We start from the raw sequence: 23014 nt of genomic DNA, 5'->3' as shown, positions 1-23014 counted from the left end.
TGTGTGTGTGTGTGTGTGTGTGTGTGTAAATGGAGCATATGTTGAAAGGAGCCTGGGACTATGGAGGCTCTCTCTCACTCACTCACTCTCCACTTGGTTAGCTCTGCCCCTTCACTCCCAGCCACTTCCAGCCTACTCCTCCACCATCAGTCTGGCCACACATGGCTCATCATACACCTCTCCCCTTCACATGACCTTCACATGACCTTCCACTTCAGTCCCTGAACTCCAAAATTCCAAGAGCAGTCAGATCGACTGGCCCAGGCCACCTTCTCAGCCTACCCTGTAGGAGGCCCAGCTCGCTGACACACCCTAGGAATGCTCCCGTCGGGTCACTTTCCATCCCTGGTCCAGTGCCGCCCGGCTCTGCTCACAGCCCCGTTGCTCCACCTGGTGAACCCCGGCCACAGTGCTCAACGGCGGGAGGTGGAGCCATGGGCCAGACCCGGCAGCTCCCTTCAAGGCCTCCTACATCTGCCCACCCCGGCAGACTTGCTGTGAAGAGGGAGAGCAGCAGGTGCCCTGAGAGCAGAAGGCAGCCACCTGCTGGGAGGCGCCAGGGCAGCCGCTCCAAGGGGGGACCCCTGCGATCGGCTTCACTTCTTGCTAGTTGTGGGACTGAAGGGAAGGGACGTGGGACCTCTCGGACCCGCAGTCTCCTTTTCTTCTGAGCTGAGCTGAAAATATCTGTTCCCCTGGGCTGTCTGAAGGAATAAATTGTTTAAACTGAACCACTTAGTGACTACAGCACAATACACACGGTCCACTCCGGGCAGTCCCATAACAACAACGATGGTGATGGTTGTTTTCATTTACGATGAACACTTAGGAGCCTGCTAGCACACACAGGGTCAGGCCCGGGCTTTCAGGATGGGGAAGAGCGGACAGATGAAGTGGGCATGGGAGGAGGTGTTCCACGCTGACGGCCCAGCGCGCGGGGAGGCACAATGAAGGCAGGTGGGGCGTGCTGAGCCATCCGTGCTGTGGGGCTCCCGTGTGGGGCTGACTCCCGGGGGAACGCAAAAATAAATCCATACTCTGCTTCTTTCGCCCACGGCGCCGCCCGCACATGGGCTGGGCCGCGGGGAGGTCTCGGACGTCAACTGAATGACTGACGGCTCAGTTACGTTAGCACAGGAAGGAATTACCACTGAGGGAGCTAACGTCCATTTCCTGGAGGAAAGCACATGGTCCTTTCTACTGAGGAGAGTTCAATGTCCTGAACCCAGACCTCGCTGGTGTGGCTCAGTGGATAGAGCATCGGCCTGTGGATTGAAGGGTCCCAGGTTCAATTCCGGTCAAGGGCACATGCCAGGGTTGCGGGCTCGAGCCCCAGTAGGGGGCGTGCAGGAGGCAGCCGATCAATGATTCTCTCTCATCACTGACGTTTCCGTCTCTCTCTCCCTCTCCCTTCCTCTCTGACATCAATAAAAATATATTTTAAAAAAAGAAAGAAAGAAAGTGAGGGTGGAGTGGGATGTATCAGCCCTGCTGCCTGGGGGTGGGAAGCAGGAGGGGGCATCTTTCTGTGTCTGCAACCTGCCCGGGGGGCAGGCCATGCAGGATGGCGGCCAGGATCCTGCGATGGTCTGACATCCAGTTACAGGGTCAAGCGATGATCAGGAGTCAACTGCCGTGGAGAGCGGGGGAAGGGGCGGCCCATTTACAAAGGAACCCGGTTTTGAGTCCATGAACATGGGCAGCACCGGCCATAACACTGCCCCTCCCCACAGGGCACAGGGGAGACGCAGGGAGCACCCGGGGGCCTTGTCCCAGCCAGGGGCCCCGTGGGAGTGTCTGTCTGTCTGTGTACACGAGCTGGCTCTTCTGAGAAGTCTGACAACTGCCTGTTCCCAATTGAGAAACAAAACCAAGAAGAAAACCGCGCTATCTTAAATCTCCAGGAAACTGCACTTCCCAGAAATGCTCGTGTGCTGATTACTATTACATGAGGACGCGCTACAAAAGCCTCCGCTGTACGGAACAAACAAAGGGAAAGAGGGGGGTCAGGGGGCCCGAAGGCGAGCCTCACCTACTTCACAAGGTGCTGGGGGCTCCTGGGGTCCTGGTTTGGGAATCAAAGCTCCTGTCCCTCCTGCCTGTCGTCCTCCTAACGGGAATCAGACTCTGGAGATGCCCGGCACGGCGCCAGCTTGGAGCGCTCCCTGCAAATACACGCGGTGTCACACGCTGGTGCCCACGCCCACGCGACGCTGCCTTTGCATTTTGCATGTTAATAAGATGGAATATTGGGGGGAGATGTGTATAAATTAGAATTTTACAAATACAGACCATGGTGCATTGTACTTTAAAGGACTCCACAAGAAGACCATGGGTTACTCTTAATAGTAAGAGTAGACCATTTAGCAGAAGGTGGAACGGAAACCCCAGGAGTTCTGTCATGGGGCTGTCGTGTCCCCAAGTCCCAGGCACTGGTGCCATTCTTCGGTGAGCTCTGTGCCCGAGAAGCCTGCCCGTGGAGAAGCCACGGGAACCGAGCTAAGCTCTTCCCTCCGCATCCTCTACCTCAGCTGCTGGAAGAAGTCTTGGTCTCCCCCATGCGGAGGGCATATTGGCAGGACCCCCTGAACTTCCGTTGACTTCATACGGAGGCCCCGGCTCATGGGGCCGTTGGCCTCCCGGTCGACGTTCCCCTTCCTCCTGGTCTTCAAGTTCTCAGCAGCCTCGTCCCCCGCTTATCGGCTGTTGCCAGGATGGGCATGGTTGGCTCCCATCACCCCCGTCTTGCCTCCGGATCTTGCCCCTCAACCCCCCTCCTCCCCTCCCATTTTCTCCCCTCGCGCTTCCTCTCCTCCACGCCCTCTGCTAGGGGCCCGGAAACGCTCATTGTTGGGTGGCAGGCTTCTGAGGATTCCAGAGATTGTGATGTCAGCATCGGGCGGTGTGCAGGGGAGGACAGAGAGAGGAGGAGCGAGTGAGGACTGCGCCGGGCTGCTGTGCAGCTGGTTGGGGACCAGCCCCGGATTCAGAAGGGCCTGGTCAGCACGGGGCCACGTGAAGCTCGGAGCACGGCCTGGCTCCAGGCCTTCACGACCGCAGGTTTTGCCTTCCTGGTTCCTCGGTGCACAACAAGCGAACTGGAAGGAAGGTCTAATTCAGAAAGCTGCACGCCCACAAAGTGAAGACATGCTGCAGGAGGAAGCCGCCATGTCCATTTCTCACAAAGCATGGGAGTTGGTGGCATCTACGAGGCCGACTATGAAGAGGTTTCTGTGATACCGCAATTCCAAGAAAGAGAAGCTATCCAGGAGCCCTTTCAAATGCCCAAATCGCAGGGGGAAATGACTAATAAAGGATACAATTGCTGAATTATTGTTTGATCAACTAAAATTAGTTTTAAACGGTGATAAAAGCGAAAAGTTATAACGTCAGAATGGAATCTTATAAAACAGGACAATACTGGCCGGCCAGGGTGGCTCCGGTGGTGGAGCCTTGTCCCATGCACCAGGAGGTCACGGTTTGGTTCTGGATCAGGGCACATGCCCGGGTTGTGGGCTCCATCCCCGGTGGGGGGTGCGTGCAGGAGGCAGCCCATCAATGTTTCTGTCTCACATCAATGTTTCCATCTTTCTCTCCTTCCTTCCTCTCTTTGAAATCAATAAAAACTTATTTTTTTAAAATAGGATAATACTGCTGGGCAACTGTCAGAAGTCCTTGCTCAGGAGGGACCCTGGGAGCCCAAACTTTGGACTGGATATCGGGGAGCATCCTGGGCCCGGCTGAGCCGTCCTTACACGGATGCTGAGGTGAGAGTGGGCGCTCTTCTCAAGAGCCATTTCCTTGGGGAGACCAGAACACCGGTTCCACGTGCCGCTCAGCAGAGTGGAAGGTAAGAGCTGGTGGCACCGCTGACGAACCGTGGGCGCTCGCTCTCTGGGAAAAGACGTGGCGGGGAGCCAGCTCCCCTGGTCTCCCCTATGGACAAAACCTGCGTCCCCCGCCCCGAGTTCGCTTCGGAGGGTGCTCTTCACTCTTGATGAAAAGCGTCTCATAAGAAAGAAGCTCTTACGAGGAAGACAACTTTTCTTTCTTCTCCAGCTCACGGTGCTTTGGGTAGATTGGCGGTGACTCCCGAGCCGAAGGGTGAAAGGCTGGGCCGGGGGTTCTAGTGACCGCCTGGCGTTGGGACATTGCCTAGTTGACTTGTCATCATGCAACACAGCACCTTCCAGGCAATCAGGTGCAAATCTAGCACGTCCCGCGGCCTGTCTGAGCAGATGCAGAGGAAGCCACCGTACCTGCAGCATCAACAGGTCATTCCACTCAGCGCCAGGGTCACCATCAGGGTCTCTCCAGGCCATGGCAACCCCTCCTTACCAAAACTGGTGGGGCCAGGGGAACCTAAATTTTTCACTTGCTTCTTAAGTCCTGATCCTCATCTTCAAAAGCGCAGTACTCTCCTGCGACCAGGAGGGTGTGACGGAGCCAGCGTGCTCGATGGACCGCCAGCCTCCAGCCCAGGTCACCCCCTGGCAGCCTCCGTGGACTAGGACGCCAGACCTTGGCCCTGTGGTGCTGGGCTGCACAGCTGCCGCTCTGCGGCCTGAGAGAGAGGGAGGCCTCTCCCCGGTCTCTGCCCATCAGACCACACTCACAAACCGCAGCCAGTGCCCGGCGGCCACCCTCGCAGCGGCACGCGTGTTTGAAAGGGGATGGCCCAGCAGGAGAGGCTGGCTCTGAGTCTAATCGCCAAGCTGTTCAACCTGCCAAAGGAAGCCCAGCGTGGGGAGCGGGAGGTGAGGACTGGCGGCCTAGGAGCAAGGGCTGGCCCCCGAGGGCGGGATTCTACGCCTGCAGGCTCCCGAGGAGCTGAGCAGGAAGGGAGGTGGGTCTGTGCTCACTCTGCAAAGGGCCTAAGGAGACAGGGAAGGCCGGGGTGGGGACCCTCGGGGCCGTGTCTGCGCTGGGAGCTCCCAGTCTGACCCCTGGTTGGAAAAGGCTGTGCAGGGCTCTGAACACGGGGCAGCCAAGAACTTCACTGGCCTAATGTTCCTCACTGAGTCAGTCCTCGCCTTCTTGTCTTCCAGAGTGAAGTGCTGAATCTATTGCAAAACCACTGCACCACCCGCCCCCGCCTCTGTCTGAACCACCCACAGGGGGTCAGGTTGGGCTCAGAAGGCTGCCGCCTGCTTCCCCTGGCCCTGGATGGGCTCAGCTGCTGCCCCCCACCGCCCATGATGACCTGGGCCTAGGCAAGCTCCACGGTTGGACGCAGATGGCACCCGGGGCTTCTGCCCAGGGAGGACCGAGGGACAGGGGAACTCTGGGAAGACGCAGGTTCCAAAAGATATTTCTGAGTTTCTGCTCGGCCCCCGCACCAGACCCGGGTCCTACCAGTCAAGTAACTCAGGTCCCCAGGGGAGGGGGAGCAGCCGTCCCGATCGCCACACTGAACGTGACCTGGGCCTGAGCCCAACTCCGGGGCTTCCCTCCCAGAACAGCGAGGACGCAGGCCCTGGGAGCTGGGGTGTCCTAGACACGGGGTGTGGTCTGGGGAGCTGGAGACTGGGTTCGGGCTGTGCTGTCACTCATGAGACCTGTCACCCTGAGACCTCGGGCTCCACAGTGGAAAGTGGGGGAGTGGAGAAGAGAGGAGCATCAGCTCTGACCTTCCTCTCTCAAAACAAAATCAATAAAAATTTTTAAAAATATATATACCGATGCCCTTCTCATGACTGGAGAAGACGGATGCCCCAAAGAATGAACTCATTTATGCAACAAGCCTTGTCTGAGTGCAAGGCACAGTGGGAGGTGTCTGAGTGAGAGACGCCTCTGTCCCCAAAGAGGTCAAGGTCACAGTGTCCCCAGCGAGAGAACACAAGGACAGGCCATTCACAACAAGGTGCCCACGCCGTGGGAGAAGGGACTGGTGAGTGGGGGGATGAGACAGTCCTGCAACGCTCCGCTTTTTCATCTTAAATAGAGAACGCTTTATTTCTGTGTTGTTTTCCAATTAAGCCCTGAAGGCTGACCAGAGGGAGTCTCAGGGGGGAGGAGAACAGGGAAGAAGTGGAGATCCGGCATCCAATCCGGCGTCCACCCCCAGGCCCGGCTGGGAGGGGCTGCTGCGGCCTCAATCCAGACTCCACCAGGGCTCCATGCACTGGCGCCGGCAGTTGTAGAAGCAGCACTTCTTGGCCTTCCTGCAGCCTCTGTCGCGCCAGCACGTGGGCAGCATCGTGAAAGGGCAGTGCAGGGAGAACTCTGGGCAGTAGCCGGGCTTGTCCGCAGCCCGCGTGGGGCCGGGCCGAGCCGAGTGGGGGCCGAGGAGGAGGAGGAGGGCCCCGGTGAGCACGCACAGGCTGCTCAGCTTCATGCCGCGGAGGTGGGTCCCTGCCGTGTTTCTGTTCGGAGGAGAAAGGACCTTGGGGTGTCTCTCCAAGACCTGGTGTCCCCGGACAGGAGCTGGCCGGCGCCCTCCCGCCCTCATTCACTGCGCCACTGTTGTGCGTGGCTGCGCCCACCCCCTGCCGGCCCACGCAGTGCAGAGCGGGGCCGTGGGGACCCGTGTTCCAGGGAGAAGCGCCTGGCGAGGAGCACACGGCTTGCCAGGAACACAGCGAATGTCCTCGGACACGCGCAGCAGCTCCATTACCCGTTCCGGACACAAAGGAACACCCCAGGGCAGGGGGCAGGGGCAGGGGGCAGGGGCAGGGGCAGTGGGCAGGGGCAGGGGCAGTGGGCAGGGGCAGGGGCAGGGGGCAGGGGCAGTGGGCAGGGGCAGGGGCAGGGGGCAGGGGGCAGGGGGCAGGGGGCAGGGGGCAGGGGCAGGGGACAGGGGGCAGGGGCAGTGGGCAGGGGCAGGGGCAGGGGCAGGGGGCAGTGGGCAGGGGCAGAGGGCAGAGGGCAGGGGGCAGGGGGCAGGGGCAGGGGGCAGGGGGCAGGGGGCAGGGGCAGGGGCAGGGGCAGGGGGCAGGGGCAGGGGGCAGGGGCAGGGGGCAGGGGGCAGGGGCAGGGTGCAGGGACAGGAGTCAGGGGGCAGTGGGCAGGGGCAGAGGGCAGAGGGCAGGGGGCAGGGGGCAGGGGGCAGGGGGCAGGGGGCAGGGGCAGGGGGCAGGGGCAGGGGCAGGGGCAGGGGGCAGGGGCGGGCGGAGCAGAACAGACAAACGTGCATTTATCTTCCCCTCACTTCCAGGTCTCGGGTTATTCCGTTACAAGAAAGCTTCAGAGCGTAAAGACTCACGACGGAAGGGGCATCTTTCTTCCGTGGAAAAGGGAGTGAATGCCATGTGCAAAGGGAAGGGCTGACTGGGGAAATGAGAGCGAGCAAGCTAGAGCCTGCAGCCTGCAGAGGGCTGCAGCCCTTTGTGTGTGTGTGTGTGTGTGTGTGTGTGTGTGTGTATGTGAGAGAGAGAGAGAGAGAGATCGGGGGGTGGGGGGGAGACAGAGGCAAGGAAAGGGGAACTGTGTCTCCTAACCAGGAAAAAGAAAGGCCAACAGAACTTCTGGAAAAACATACCTCCCCCAAGGAAACCACCCCCCCACACACACCCCGAGAAAGGCAGAGTCTGATACAGAGCAGACGAACACGGGGTGAGGTGATGCCCCCGCGGCCGAGGGTAAGAAGGGGGCAGCGTTGGCACAGGACGGTCTGGAGAACAGCAAGGCCCTCCTCTATCGGAGGGAGGTTCTGTGCGGAGGATAATGAGCAAGGACATGCGCACACAGACGGGGGTAGGACGGGGAAACCGCTTCACCTGTGAGCCACGCTGTCCTCGTTGATTTTCCACGAACCAGACACGGGCATCACATCGATCCAAGTGTCCAGAAGGACATCCGGACCCACGTTCACTTCCCCCACAAGCAGGCTCCCTCCCGCAAGGCTGCGTTCTAAACCCAGGCCTCTGCCAAACCTCACACCAACAAGAAAATAGCCAGGTGTGGTTCCCAGTAAGGGGCCGGGATAAGCGGGAATCCTGGGAATCGTGGCGCCTATTAGCAAGGCCGCGACCCCAGCACCCGGTGGCCAAGAGGGGGCGTCTCCAGGCACACGCTGCTCTGGACACAGCAGGAAGGACGGCCTGGGCTCCGTGCAACGACGGGCACCAACGTCCTGGCCAGCAAGATGGGCTCGGGCGTCTTGGTGAACATGTTACTGCTCAGCCATCCCTCCGGAAGGCCAGGCGTTTCGCCTTGAACGAATCCAGGCAGGTGCGTGGGGTGGGGGGCAGGCGAGCTGGTGAGCGTGTATTTCTTTGGATCTCTGCGTTCCACGGCCAGATTCTTCCATCCGAGAGCCAGGCCCTCAGAGCAGCCTTCCCCCAGGGATCCCTCCGGTCCCCGAAGAATCAGTCCCAGCTCCTCTGTACTAACGAGCCCACGTGTGCCCCCACCCCGGCACCTTCCCTAAAGCCGTCACTGTGTCCGGTACACGCTCTGCCGCCTCCCCTGGTTGGTGAGCCCTTGAGAGGAAAGGCCAGCCATGGCGCACTCCCCGAGTCCCCGTGCCCAGCGCACTTGCCACGTAACAAGGAGAGAGACGGACAGAGAGACGAACGCAGAGGGCGAAGCTGAGTCTCGCTTGTGTCCCGCTTTACCTCCCCCTCGTGTTTGGTTTTCTCATCACCGAGCATTTTGGGAATTTAGAAACCTACCTTGTACGGGTGAGAGCATAATACGGCCCAGGCCGGTGTAGCTCAGCAGTTGAGCCTCCACCCAGGACCCAAGTGGTCAGCAGTTCAATTCCAGGTCAGGGCACATGCCCAGGTGGCTGGCTTGATCCACAGTGGGGGCCATGCAGGAGGCAGCCGACGGATGACCTTCCTCTCTCGTCAATGTTTCTATCTCTCTCCCTTCCTCTCTCTCTAAAAATCAACAAAAACATATTTAAATACATAAATAAGTAGAATGACCAGATGCTCTGATAGGAGAGGTTCTGACCCGAGGCCATACACTCCCCGCTGTGACGTCGCCCCCTTCAGTGACACAGCTCTGTCTCCCCCGCCCCCCAGACCTGCACCCATTTCAGCATCTCCGGGCCAAACCTCGGCCCTCGGTTCCAGACCACACACCCAGCGACCTCCTGCACGCCTCCCTGTGGGTGGTCCACGGCACTTCCAGCTCAACCGGGCCCACGATGAGCTGCTATCTCCACCCCCTCACCCCCGCCGACCACCGCCCATAGCTGTGCTCCCACAGGTGTGGATCTCGGGGCATCGCCTGCTTAACGCCCTCCCAGCCGCTCTGCTACCTCCTCCGCTTAGGTCCTTAGGAAGGAGGACAAGGCCCCTGGTCATCAGCACCTGCCTCCTCCTCCTCTTCCTCCTCCACACCCTCCTCCTTCTCCAAGTCCATCTCCCACGTGCCCCGCCCTCCACGCCTGCCTGCCTTAGGCCTTTTCAAGACCCCATGGCTCTCCCCTTCTCCTGGGGGCATGTTTCTGAAGTTGCTTCTAACCCTTCCACCCCACCGAGCTGAGTTACAAACCCACAGTAACTGGTAGCAGATGGCAAGCCCTTCACGCTGCCGGCTGGATGGGCTCTCCAGGTACAGGAGGCACTAGACGGAGCTCATGTACACGGGGGCACTAGACGGAGCTCACGTACACAGGAGTCACTAGACGGAGCTCAGAGAAGCCAGCCGACGTGCCCAGTGACACACCCACCCTACGTGGCAGAGCTGTGACCAGAGCCTGGACTCCTACCCCGTTCTCCTGCATCGATGGCGACGATTTCTGTCATTTCGCCCTCTAAGCAGAAACCTCCCACCTCCCCTGTCCGCTCCGGGGCCTCCTGCCTTGTCACCAGATGAGCTCCATGAGGGGCCTGGTGCAGGGCCCGCACAGAGGCTTCATCGAGTGGCTGCCCCTGCCTCCTCGCTGTATACAATAGCCACGGGCCACGGCTGGGGCTGGGCACCTGGTGGCCCTAGGCTCCAGCATCCCCCCACCCCAAAACCGCCTCTGTCTGGAGAAGGGGGGCTTGGCCACGGGAAGCAGCCTCAGACCCTCTCCCAGCTGCCCTGCTCTCCTACCTGCAGGAGACGGTGCGCTCACTGCCTACCGCTTACTGCTGACCGGGACTTGGTGGCCCTTGTCTCCTCCGTGGAGATGGCTCCCCCACTCCAGGCTCAACAGCCACTAACTGCCCGCTGGCCAGCATTCCTGACCTCTGATTGGGCCCCATCCCTGCCAATCCCCCTGGATATGGAATTTCTGCTCCTCACAGAGTCCCTGGGCCAGGCCTTCCTCAGCAGCCTGTTTCATTCATTCACCGGGGGCCCCTGGTTTCATCGAAGGACAGAACCCCACTCTAACCAGCACTGCACGAGGTCTCCTGAGTCCCCCCAAAGAAACCTTGCTCCCCACCCCGTTCCAGGGTCCCCCTCAGACTGTGACCTCTTCGAGAACAAAGAGTAAGTGTTGTTGCTTCTGTTCTACACCCCCACGGCGTAGGACGGGCTGCAGAGGGACAAGTAAGTGACTAGGCTTTGTCACGTCGTCCTTGGACCATCCCCCAAGTCCTTCCTTGAAACTCTCCACCCCAAACCTAGGACCTCACACCCATCCTCCACAGGCGCATAGCTCAGGCTCAAGGGGCCTGGGGTATAGCAAGTTGCATGATGTCGCTGCAGCTAAAAGTCTGGCTCCAGGGCCAGGTGCATGTCTTGGGAGAGAGGAGCTGGCTTTGTGGGCGGGGACACTGGGGGGGGGGGGGCGGCTCCAGCCAACACCCCACGCACACAGCGGAGGCTCAGACAGGTAGACCCGTGAGGAGAGTCTAGAAGCTGGGACAGGCATGAGGGGTGGGCGTGGCCCCTGGGCTGCTGACCTTGGAGTCTAGGGCCATGGTCGGCAAACTGCGGCTCTCGAGCCACATGCGGCTCTTTGGCCCCTTCAGTATGGCTCTTCCTAAGCCTTAGGAGTACCCTAATTAAGTTAATAACAATGTACCTACCTATATAGTTTAAGTTTAAAAAACTTGGCTCTCAAAAGAAATTTCAATTGTTGCACTGTTGATATTTGGCTCTGTTGACTAATGACTTTGCCGACCACTGATCTAGACGAGTCTCAACTGGGCTGACTGGGCACGTCAAGTCTCTGCCACGTATCTGTTCCATGCCAGTAGCTACCGCAGGAATGTCCTCATGGAGATGAGAGAAACACAAGAAAGAGCAAGGCCTCTCGAGTGGTAGACTTAGAAGCACCATACTTGCACTTCTGCTTCATTCTATGACCCAAAGCCAGGCACATGGTCAAGTCCAGAGACAGAGGCAGAGGACACTTCAAAGTTAAATGCCCAAGGGGATGGATGCAGAGAGGGTAAAAGATCATCCAACCCATCAGCAAGACCTATCAATTCTACCTTAGAAGTACTTTCCACACCTGTCCAATACTCCTATCTTACTGCTACCACCACTTCAGTTCACCATGATCTCTCTTACCTATCACCACCTGACTGCTCTGTCCAAATCTTTCTTGTCCATTCCTTCTCAGACCATTGTCAATGCAGCAACGAGAATAAACTTAAAAAGAAAACCTGCTCTGACCACTCATTTAATTAAGTCTGCAAAATGGTTTCCTATTGTTCGCAGGATAAAGGTGAAAATCCTGAGTAAGGCCTGAATTGTTTTCAATTTTCAATTGAGGGATTATTTTAAAGCAAATAGGTGAACCTGGTGAAAGGGAGAAAGAGAGTGAAGAGGGAGTGTGGGAAAGAGAGGCTTTGTAACAACTTCCACGTGAGGACAGCCTGGGACCCCTTTCTCCAACCTCATCTCCTTCCATCCTCTCTTTCACTTTATGGTTGGAACACATCATCATTCCCCAACTTGTACACTATTTGAAGCCTCTGGGGGCTTACTTGGACTGTTCTGTGTGCAAGTAGAGAAGTAGAGTTCTTTATCCCTCCTTTTGGTATGGCCTCAAAACCCTGTGCCTTACGCCCTAAAAAAAGAGAGAGAGAGAGAGAGAGAGAGAGGAGAGGAGTGCAGATTGGTTTGGCTCAGTAGATAGAGCGTCAGCCTGCGGACTGAAGGGTCCCAGGTTCAGTGCCAGGAGAGAGAGAGAGAGAGAGAGAGAGAGAGAGAGAGAGAGAGAGACTTTGGGGCCAGGGAGGAGCTTGAGGGGGAAAGGAGGCTGAGGGGGAGGGAGGCCTCATGGTACAGGGCAAGGCAACAATGTCGTGGGCACTGATATGAGCCCCTCCTGTTGGCCTGAGGGAGCCACCGAATGCTCTCTCTTAGTCGGAGAGGCAGCAACATCGCACCAGGCCTGGGGGAGGACGGATCGCAGGGAGAGATCAGAAACGGACCGAAACGTCCCTGGCTCCTCTGGGGCTGACCACACCCTGAGAAAAGCGCTACAGACCAACTCGGCAGCCGGAGCTGCATGGCCAGGTCCCGGCTTGGCCTGCATCTGCCCGTGACCATAACCCACAGTGTGTCTAAGAGTCTTTTCTCTCCTCTTAAAACGTAACGATATCATTAGGACATTCGCAGCAGCTTCACTTACATTAATGTTTGAAGACCACACACTCCGAATCCAGCCGGGGTCTCGCATCATGGGAATCTGAAAAGCAGAAACATGAGCAACGAATGAATGGGAGCGTTCTGGAATTCGATTGCAGTAATGGTCGCACACAGCCTTGTAAATACGAGAAACACCACTTTTAAATACACACACACACACACACACACACACACACTAGAGGCCTGGTGCACAAACTTTGTGCAGGGGGGGGGGGGGGTGTCCCTCAGCCCAGCCTGCACCCTCTCCAATCTAGGACCCCTCGGGGGATGTCTGACTGCTGGTTCAGGCCTGATCCCTCAGTCAGACATCCCTTTCACAATCTGGGACTGCTGGCTCCCAAACGCTTGCCTGCCTGCCAGCCTGATCAACCCCTAACCACTCCCCTGCCGGCCTGATCGAACCTTAACTGCTCCCCTGCCGGCCCGATTTCTGCATCCCTGGTCTTCCCCAACTGCCCTCCCTCCCCTGCTGGCCTGGTTGCCCCCAACTGCCCTCCCCCCTGCTGGCCATCTTATAGCGGCCATCTTGTGACCACATGGGGGCAGCCATCTTGTGCAAGGGTTGATGGTCAATTTGCATGTTATGTCTTTATTATATAGGATATATATCCTTTTATTGATTTTAGAGAGAGAGGAAGGGAGAGGGATAGAGAGAAAGAAACATTGACGAGACAGAGAATCGTTGGTTGGCCACTTCCACAGAACCCACGGCTGTGGGAGTGGCCAAGTCGAGACCCGACCAGGTCTGTCCAACCCCCAGGCCTTCGCTCTCCTCTGTCTGATTTGCCTGCAGAGGGGCAGGGAGGAGGCACGGAGGTTCCTGCCACGGCCCATGAGCGGGGCCTGAAGGGGTGGCAGCGGGCCAGGACAGAGAGCGCGCACAATGGGACAGAGGGCAGGATGGCAGAGGCCGTGAGGGCCATGCACGCCAGGATTCCGGGCGGCCTTGAGACTCAGCCTACCCACAATGCCCCGGGCATTGGGCACGTGACCCACGCTGGTCCGGGTCTGGAGGCAGGGCTGTGCTTCTGCACTTGGGCAGACTCCCGGGGACATTAAATCCTTGACTGCAGGTGACAATGAACCTTGGGCACCACGCGCCAGGCCCCCCAGTCACCCCTGATGCGTGGTGGCCGTTAGGAGCTGCACTTAGAGGGATTTCACCCTGGAGGCCGAGGCAGACCGAAGGCCATGGCGCATCTTCCTCAGTGTGGAGTAGTAACACACCTACTATGCGCCAGGTACATAATCAGCTCCTGTCCTTCTTCTCTAACGTTGTGGGTATTGCCATCTGCTTTTTACTGGAGAAGCTGAGTCTCAGAAAGCCTGAATCATTTCCCAAGGCCACACAGCGGGCATGCACGCGCCTTCCTCTCTGAAGGGCACGGCCCCCTCTGTCCAGCTGGCCAGCCCCTGCTCAGCCTCCCCCGCAGCTCCCCAGACGGCAGGCCCAGCTTTGGGCCATGTGAAAGCCAGGCCCTGACTCAGGAACTCACAAGGAGGCGGGCCTCACCAGCCCGGAGCACGGAGAAACCGCTGCCTCTGAGGACGTCAGAGCCATGTGGCTTGTGCTTGCGTTTCTCAGAAGAGGCGGTGGCCCGGGAGCCAGTCGCAGCAGCCCTGGCCAGGGAGGACTTTTATATAAAGAACCCAGCGAGAGCCCTTTGGCCTCGGTACATGCAGTTCCTTCTACGAAAGCTGGTCTCCTGAGACAGCAGCCGGGAAGCTGGGCCCGGGCCAGGTGACAGAGCCCGGGCAGGCCGGAGGGGAGGTGGCCCAGGAACCTGGACTCTGCAGGCTCATCCCGTGGCCAGTGGAGACAACAGGCCCCGCTCCCCTGGGGAATCGGCACCTGGCGTGGGGCGGGGGGAGGCGCTGGAGGGAAAGGTTGTCCTTTGCTTGAGAGAAAAGAACAACACAGTCAGCCCTGAACCAGGGACACTGCCTGGCCCGCTCAGCCCCAGGCGGGGCCACAAACAACGCTGGGATCCGGCTGGGAAACCAGCCAACAGCCAGCGCTGAGGAAGGCGTGACAGGTCGGGCCTGTCCTCTCTGTCCGTACCCTCACCGCCACCGCCACCACCACCATTGCTGCAGGGACCTGGGGGGAGGAGGGGGGCTTGCTCCCAGCCTGATGGGAGGGGGAGGAGTGAGAGGGGAGGTGGGGAGGGACACAGGGGCTTGGTGCTCCCGTGCCAGCAAGGCTGACGGATTAGATGTAAGGCAGGTGTTCAGCCTCAAAGGCCGCCGACCCAGCTCTCCCCCACCCACCCTCCATGAGTGGTGCCTCTCCCCGTCCTGGCCAGGCAGAGCCACTGCCAATGGCAGGCGAGGAGGGAGCCAGGGAATCAGCAAGCTCTGAGCATCCTTGAGCTGGGGGGGCAACCCAATTCCCGAGTTGTGATACACGACAGCAGGCTTTCAGGCCAAAGCCGGGGAGGCAGGGGCCAGCGCCCACCCTGTGTTAGCCCAGCGTGGCCGAGGGGGCGCCTTCCTGTCCCTGCCCCGGGCCCCGGGCCCCCAGGAGCACAGCTCCAGCCCATGGACTCAGGGCTGCTGCAAACGCAGGAGCTGGGCTAGGCTTCCGGAAGGTGCAGTTCTTCCCAGAGGCAGCCGGGAGGCGGGCCTGGGGAGCACACAGGGCCGGGGAGGGGGGGTGCCGGTTAGCAACACAGCTTCTGGTGGGGCCTGAGCACCTGCATTCCTGATTGGCTCCCAGGCAGTGCTGGCGCTGCTGCTCAGCAAGGACCACACGCAGACTAGCACAGGACTCCAGGCTCAGACCTGCTCAGGCTGCAGGCCCATGGCTCCGTGGAGCGCCAGGGTCACCTTCAGATCGTCCTAGAAGCCCCACATCAGCGTGTCCCACAGCTGCACCACAGAGTTCCACTGGCTAACCATGCCCATGGCTCAGGGCCAGAAATTTGATTCCATAGGGACAGGATCTGGGAATCCATAGAATTTTTTTAAAAAAAGAAAAAGGTGCTCAGGGACCCTGATGCAGAGCCCTTTCCAAAGACAACTGCCCCCCTGACCTTCCCAACCACCCCCCGACCCAGCTCTCTTCCTTTTCTGCCTCTGACTCTCTAGCTCCACCTGCCGTGTGTATCTGTCACAGCGACCTGCCCACAGCTGGGCAGAAGTACCCAGAAAGCCCTGGAGGGTGCTTTGAAGGACAAGAGGAAGGCTGGCCCCCGACCCAAAATGAAATCGCGCTTCCACTCCAGCTGGTCTCGATCCCGTCCATCTCTCCGGTGGCAGTGTAAGCCCGAGACCTCAGGGGCGGGCGCGAAATCTTTCCATCTCTCCATCTCGGGGCTCAAGAAAGGGGAGCGTGTCTATAGCCTCTGTAACCAATATGGTAAAATTTAAGTGGAAACTGAGCTAAGCATTGCCCTTTCTTTTCTTTTTTTTCACAGAAAAACCTCCTGGGAAGAGCAACTGAAATGAGTGGCATCCTGCGGGCTCCTCCTCATGGACACACACCGAGCAGCACGAGGGCAGCACACATCTGGGGGAGGGCAGGGGGGGTGAGGGGGGGGGAGCGAGGTGGAGGCTCCCTCCACAGAGCACTTGCTAGGCCTCCGGTGCTGTTTGCTAAGCAGGCTGCAGACGTTACTGCTCAGGACGCACGGCTGCTGGCTTCTCGGGACCAACAGGAGAGCTCGCCAGCGTGGCCCACGCTCAGGCCCCCTCTAACCTGCGGAGGCAGCACCTCCAGCGGCCGGACCCAGGACCGGCTCCTGCCGCCAGGCGGCCTGGCATCTGGGATGCACTGTGTCACCTCGCTGAACCCTCACGGCAGGCAGCCCCTGTTACAGATGAGGTCGCTCACGGGAACTCACACAGGCCAGAGCCAAAGCGAGAAGACAACGGGCCTGACTGTCTCCCGGCATTTTCACCAGAAGTCAAATGATGCAGGATCCCGGGGGAGTGACGACGCTTTGCTCTGACGGTGCCAGCGTTCCCTGGGGACGCACCGTAAGGCGAGGTTCCCTGGAGGGCAGGGTCGCCCCGTGAACTCGCCCCTGCACGCCCCCAGTGGGCGGTTCCTAGCGTTGGAAGGCCGGGGACATGGGCAACCTGTCAGAAAGCAGCAGGCACCAGAAGGCAGAAGGAGCCACTCTGGCCAAGTAAACCATTCATTTGTCATAGAAGAATCAGGTTCTCAGGTCAGAGGAATTTCAGTACACACACACATACACACACACACACACACGTGCCCAGGCACCAGGGCGCGCACAGGCATGCGTCCGTGATGGTTTCGCCAAGGCATTTGATAAGATCTTCCACCGTGCCCTAGAGGACTGGTTGGGTAATATTGTAATAAGTACAGCTCGTTAAACAAACATTCCTGCAGGGTGTGGAAATGCGCTGGCTCTATTCTAGCTCTTTCCTCCTCCACTATTTTATCAATGTAGGGTTGAAATAGAAAGACGTTCATGAGTTATGGTCAGATTTCCAGAAGCAACACAATCAATACATTGGATCCCAGAATTACAGGAGCAGAGGGCTTGGCCAGGTCTTCCGGGGGAGGGACATCTAAGACAGGGACACTAGGGCTCGAAAGTGAACCCTTTGCCTCCTGGCAGGGCCGTGACTGCTGCCCACAGAGCCTGCAGCACTTGGAAACTCCGTGACGGATTCTGATGCCCGGGGCCGAGAGCGGCGATCTGGGCTCCCACGGGACCAGCTCTGAGTGCAAGGCCCCGTTCCATGGCCAGCCCAAGGCCCCTTCCAATCCAGCAGTAAGGATCCCATGTACCATCAGGTCCTCTTTCATTCAAAAAGTTTGCTAGGGCAGGACACATGGAGAACAGTGTCTCTCCTGCTACGCGCCACGCTCCCCCCCGCCCCCCCACCATCACCCTTAGAAGAGGCACTGAGTACGGAGATCAGCTGGAAATGACATCATCCAAGTGGGATGGACCCTGCTGGGGACTCAAGTCTACCCCTAAGCAACAGGGCTAAGCGGACGCACGCAGGCTGCGAGACGCGGCTCCCAGAGAGGTTAGCGTGCACCCCTACAAATGCTCCAGGCAGCGTTTCCGGTGCAGAGAGCAAGGTTTTTGGAAGCAGGAGGACCGTGCTGGGACCGTGGCTTCATTGCTACTCATGAGCCCTCCAGCCAGTGAGGTGAGCTCTCTAAGCGCCTCTGTGTGCACCTGAGGCTAATAACCCACTCCCCCGGCTCTGAGGAGGACAGAGGAGACTCAGGGGCCAGTGCGTCCTGGGCACCTAGAAAGCTCTCAAGTCATCGCGAACCTGGACGCTTAGCGTTTTTGAAAGCACGTTGAATTGTCCATAAACTGGGAGTCACTCATATGCTTGCAAAACACCATGACACAAGTTACACAAGACGGCTGTGCGAGGTTCAACGTGCAAGACTGCTCTTTCCCTTCCCCGGGGTGACCTCTCCCCCACCGGGTGCTTCTGATTGGACAGAACCCAGAAACTGATCCCATCTCGCTGCACCGAGTGTCGGTCAGATGGCTATTAATAAACTCGCTTTCTGCCCCGGTCAAGGCAGGGAAGACACCATCCGGCCACGCCCCCTTTCCCTTCCCTTCTCCTTTGAACACCTTGGAGTTCCAATCACCTCGTCCTTAGAATGAGAGGATTCCCTGGAGGGTGTCAACATGACTGTTGGCTGAAGTGCTCTACGAATTAATTCACTTTTCATTTGTCCTCATTTCCCTGGAGCGGAGGGGAGTGATCCCGCCCACGGGTGCCTGGCCCTGGGTCCCAGTGGGACAGCGCCCTCTAGGGGGTATTCCTGAGCCAGGACACAGGGGCCAAAGGACAGCAGTTCAGGGCTTCCCACCCTCTTATGGGGTAAAGGAGGACATGGCCGGGCCTGCAGGGTGTGATAAGGCAGTGGTTCTCAACCTTCTGGCCCTTGAAATACAGTTCCTCATGTTGTGACCCCCAGCCATAAAATTGTTTTCGTTGCTACTTCATAACTGTAATGTTGCTACTGTTATGAGTCATCATGTAAATATCTGATATGCAGGATGGTCTTAGGCGACCCCTGTGAAAGGGTCGTTCGACCGCCAAAGGGGTTGCGACCCACAGGTTGAGAACCGCTGTAAGGTGTGGAAACAGGGTTCTCGCCACCCCACCCACTGTGGCAAACAGAACGGCTGCGCCCACCCGTCAGGAGGCCTGGAGACTGTCGCTCCATGTTGCTCCAAAAAGAAGTCCAGCCAGTGATTCCAGAGTTGAACGGCCTGAAGGAGGGTCCCTCCCCTAGGGGTTTCCAGCTCCGCTGCCCGGGCCCCGGTGAAGGGGAGAGGGATGGTGGGGTTAGCAAGGAGGTGGTCGATGTGGGACAAGGAGGCTCGCAAAGGGGCGGCAGCACGCTCACCATCGTGGCATCTTCACAAGCCGGCCCATTGTTACATCACCAAAAGGGAGGTGTCTGCATATTCTCCCTGGTAGCAAGGTTCCGTATTGGGGAGGGCAGGTGCCGAAAGTCCTGGTCAGGGCACCTCCTGGGCACAGCTGGCACACCGGGCCTCTCTGGGCATCTGATGGACAGGTGCCAGAAGGATCCCCCCTCGGGTCCCCCAGCGGGCCTCCGTCCAGTGCCCAGCCGGCAGGGTGAGCGGGTGCAGGCTGGACTGGCCCCCCCGGAGCCGAGGCACAGTGCCTAGCCCAGTGGTCACGTGGGAGGATCTGATTCCTCCTTCTCATTATATTACAGTCCAACCTGCACCAGGGGGCTGGCTTTTTATTTTTCAGGTTCAGTGCTTTTACGAACACTAGTTACCATTTACGGAGTTCCTGCAAGTGTTACATCGTTAGGTATTGTAAGCCCATTTCACAGGTGAGAACGCTAAGCCTCCAGGAAATCAACGCTTGCACGTGGCACACCTGGGGCTTGAGCCCAGGCCCGACCTTCACTCTGGGGCCTACACATTTGGCCCCGGCTGGATGCCTGACCAAGGTGACTGTCACCCTGCAGGCTCCGGCTCAGGAGAAATAACATCCCAAGTGGCGAGGAGCGAACCCTGCAGACTTCGCTCGCGGGAACAGCCTGTCCCCTCAGAGCCACTCTGCTCAGGCTGAACCCCCGCCTTGAAGGCTCCACCCCGGGGACTGTTGAAACACTACCCTTCTCCAAGGCCGGCCTTCAACTCCAGCTTCTCAGAGACGCCCTCCCTCCCTGGCCCGGCGGTCGGAATTCCTCCTGACCGCGCGCCCGTGAGCTTGGCAGCTGGCTGGGTGCAGGTCCCCCCACTAACATTGTGCCTTGACCTCCCACAGGTGGGGGCCAGGTCTCCCCATCTCGGCACACCCCACGGGCTCTGACATACTTAGGGCTTGGAGGTCAAGCCCACAGGCTCTTGGAACGGCGGTGGCCAATGTCACAGGTGACGGTGCCAACATAACAGGTGCCTCCGAGGGCGCACAGTGCTGCCAGCTGCCCTTGCCCCGCGCCAGGACGAGGCGCCCACGATGGCCCAGCTCCTGCCACGGCAGCCGCAGCCTCCTCCCAGCTCCCCCGCACACAGTCAGTCCCTCTGGGCTCTGCCTCTGTTTCCTGTGCCGTGTCCCATGCTGCTTTGCTGGAGACCCCGCTGGGCTAGGCCCTCCTCTGTCCTCCAGGGCTGGTCCAGAGGCCGGCTCTCCCCCTGGAGCGGCCGGTCAGGCTCCCAGTCTCCCCGCTGTCCAGCCGCCTTCAGCACGACTGGTCTGATTCTTCCAGACGTGAGCACCAGCCGAGCCAACCCCAAATTCCCAGCCCTGTGGGACCCCGTGCCCGGGGCACACACCCTCAGGGACAACCCTACGGCCCCAGCCTCTGCCTCCCCAGCACCCTCCTGCCACGGAGGCCTGCCACCCCGGGAAGAAAGTCACATGGCACACAGTGGGGCATCCGGGCCACCGTGGGGCCGCACAAGGGCCAGTGAACGTCTTAACCTGGGACTTTGGGTGGCCCCCTGCTTCCTGGCGCCCCACAGCATCTCGGCCCGAGCATCAGCAGCAAGAGGCCCTGAGTGAAGGGATGGGGACGGCAGCCAGGAGGCTCCGTCTGCCCCGGGCATGGCACACGCCTCCCGCTACTTCCTGGGATGCAGAAAGCCCCTGGCGCTCTCTGCTCCCTGGCACGCGACCCTCGGCACCTGGGTGCCAGCCCAGCCTTTTGCCGAGGAGGCCCAGAGGCGGAGTCACAGGGCCCGGGCGCCACCGGGGTGGGTTCCACACTTACACTCACACAGCCAAACCCCTGGCAGTGGGAAGAAACAGCGAGACCCGAGTTCCAGCCCAGGCCCCCACTCAGCACCCATGTCCACGCGTGTTACCTGAACACCCCCTGCTCCTGCGTTGGGGCTCACGTGAAAACAACTCCTTTTGAACAACTTTCTTGCCCCACCCCATCCAAGGGCCCCAGCATCTAGGATGGGGGCTGCACAGGCAGGACAGCTCAGAGTCCAGAGGAGCCCATGGCAAACACAGCACCCAGCACACACAACACACAGCACCCAGCACACACAGCACCCAGCACACACAGCGCACACAGCACCCAGCACACACAACACACACAGCGCACAGCACTCGGAGACACTCGCTCGGAGTCCCTCTTCCGCCCACGCAGACAATGCGAGGTCCCAGCACAGGCCTGGGAGCAGGAGGTCCCCCAAACACCCCATATCCCTGTCTCGGGGATCAAAGCAGCACTATTTGTTTTCTATCCAAAGCCAAGAAAAACATCTTTGATGCTTGAATAGGTTCTAACACCTCTATAAACACAGCCTCCGGACAGGAGCCAGGGGAGCAGCTGTCCCCCCACTTAAGGAGGAACTATGAATGCGCGCATCCTAAACGACACCTCTCAGCACAGACGGTCCCGCGGGCCCCACGGGCACCCTCTGTGGGGACGGCAGCTCTCAGGGGCCGCGCAGCCCTTACCCACGACCACGGCGAGTCCGAGTCCGGGGGGCTCTTGTCGGGCGGGGACTCCCAGCTGGAGCTGCTGGCATCGTCCTGCTCCTCCATGGCCGGCCCTCGGGACTCGGCCACCCCCTCCCCACCACTCAGGAGCTCTGGGAGGAAAACGCTGCTCCCGTGGCTGGTGGCACCCTCTGGGGAGCAGGAGGCCAGCCCGGCCGAGACACTGCACGGGGCAGGCGCTTGCTTTCCTTAAACCCAGGAGCCCGGCCAAGTCACAAGGCGCAGGAAGGGAGCAGAGTGTTGGATTGCAGGGCCTCTCCCACCTGGGGACGGGCTAGCACACAACACGGAGACACCCCGGTCCCCAGAGCGTGCAGGGGCCGAGGGGCCAGTGTCCGTGGAGGTGGGGAGAGGAGGCAGGCGGGGCATGACCCCTGCTGGCCGGGATTCGTTCTGTCCGTCCTCACGGGCTGGAGGAGGTACTCTGAGAAAGACTCAGAGACGGACCGACTCCCCAAGGTCACGCAGCCCAAAGGACAGAGCTGGGATTCAGACCAGAGGGGATTTGACGGGGGAAGGGAGGAGACCACCTCATGTGCTGGGGGCAGGACACCTCGCAAAAGGCTGTGCGGAGAGCACACTGAGGCTTTGGGGGAGCCTCTCTGTTCCTCTGGGCGCCTCCACCCCTCTCGGGAAGTCAGGAGAGCGCGGTCAGTGGGCCACCTTCGTCACCTCATGGCGCTCAGCTGCCTTCCTCATCGTGGCAGCTCAGGGTTCCTAGCGCTTCCCACACCCCGACCCCGGGAGCTCAGCAGTTAAGCTGGGAGCTGGCATATACCACCCACAGCAGCGCTATAAGGTTACGGGTCAAAAATAGGAGCTTGAAGAGCCTGCCCTGGGTCCCAACGCGGGAAGGGGCGACGCGGGGCCAGGCTGGCTTCTGCGGCTGTGCAGGCGAGCGGCTCCCACCCCGCCAGGAGTCGCCAGGAGTCGGGACTCAGGGTGATGAGCCGGGGTGTCCAGGGACCGGCAGCCGGTGGGAGGGAGGCACATAGCAGGGCAGAGGGCGCTGCCAGAGGGGGTGCACCACTCTGATCTCGTTGGACAGGGACAGTGGGGGACACTGCAATCTCGCCCAGCGAGAGAAAGAGTGGTGCCCGGAACACATGGCAGGGAACAGAAGGGGCTCTGGAACCGGGAATCTGAGCAGGGGGGCAGGTAAAGCCAGGGCCAGCGAGAGGGCAGGAGGAGTGCCAGGTCGGCTCCCTGACAGCTCTCACCACTGAGACCCGCCCCAGCACGGGGACTGCCTTCTGAGGTCCTCCAATGCCACCTGCCACCTGCCACCCGCAGGCTTAGAGCAGCCCCGTCCCTGGGTCTCCAAACCCCTCCCCAGCCGGGCCTCCCCAGGTTTCACTGTGGTGCCTCCTCCCTCCAGAGGGGCCCTGACCACAGACCCCACAGACACCCTGCCCCCGCCCGGGCTGTGAGAAGTGCTGGGAAACATGACTGATGTCAGTGTGTCGCTCACTCAGTGGCTCTGCAGGTGCAGGGGCCAGTGGCTTCCGGGGCCTGCATCCAGTGAGGGGCACAGAGGTGCTTGATCCCCGGCCTCCGTCACGACACC

General features: G+C 59.7%; 1 protein-coding gene and 1 long non-coding RNA gene across 7 annotated transcripts in view; one reads left to right on the top strand and one right to left on the bottom strand.

Annotated features, from left to right (window-relative positions):
- Window positions 1-21612, bottom strand: part of LPIN1 (lipin 1) — a 73159-nt gene extending 51547 nt beyond the window's left edge. For 3 of the 6 annotated variants that reach the window (XR_011473134.1, XM_070428688.1, XM_070428692.1), the window contains exons 1-2: window positions 21406-21612; window positions 12473-12529 (exon numbers count right to left, since the gene is read on the bottom strand). Coding sequence is in view for 5 of the 6 variants with exons in the window: in XM_070428688.1 (XP_070284789.1) it covers window positions 12473-12529; window positions 21406-21492 (144 nt within the window). In the remaining variant the exon portion in view is untranslated. Of the gene's footprint in view, window positions 1-12472; window positions 12530-18856; window positions 18929-21405 lie in introns of those variants that run through there. The other 3 variants (XM_070428690.1, XM_070428693.1, XM_070428691.1) reach the window with 2 other exon arrangements.
- LOC139019354 (uncharacterized) lies at window positions 2621-5609 on the top strand. Its single transcript, XR_011473093.1, has 3 exons — window positions 2621-3850; window positions 4060-4757; window positions 5049-5609. It is a non-coding gene; the product is annotated as an uncharacterized lncRNA (long non-coding RNA).
- Window positions 21613-23014: the final 1402 nt, after the last annotated feature.

Source organism: Myotis yumanensis, unplaced genomic scaffold, assembly GCF_028538775.1.
Source record: "Myotis yumanensis isolate MYYU_CA2020_CCGP unplaced genomic scaffold, mMyoYum1.0.hap1 SCAF_11, whole genome shotgun sequence".
Lineage (NCBI taxonomy): Eukaryota > Metazoa > Chordata > Mammalia > Chiroptera > Vespertilionidae > Myotis > Myotis yumanensis.
This window is presented reverse-complemented; position numbering and strand designations above follow the sequence as displayed.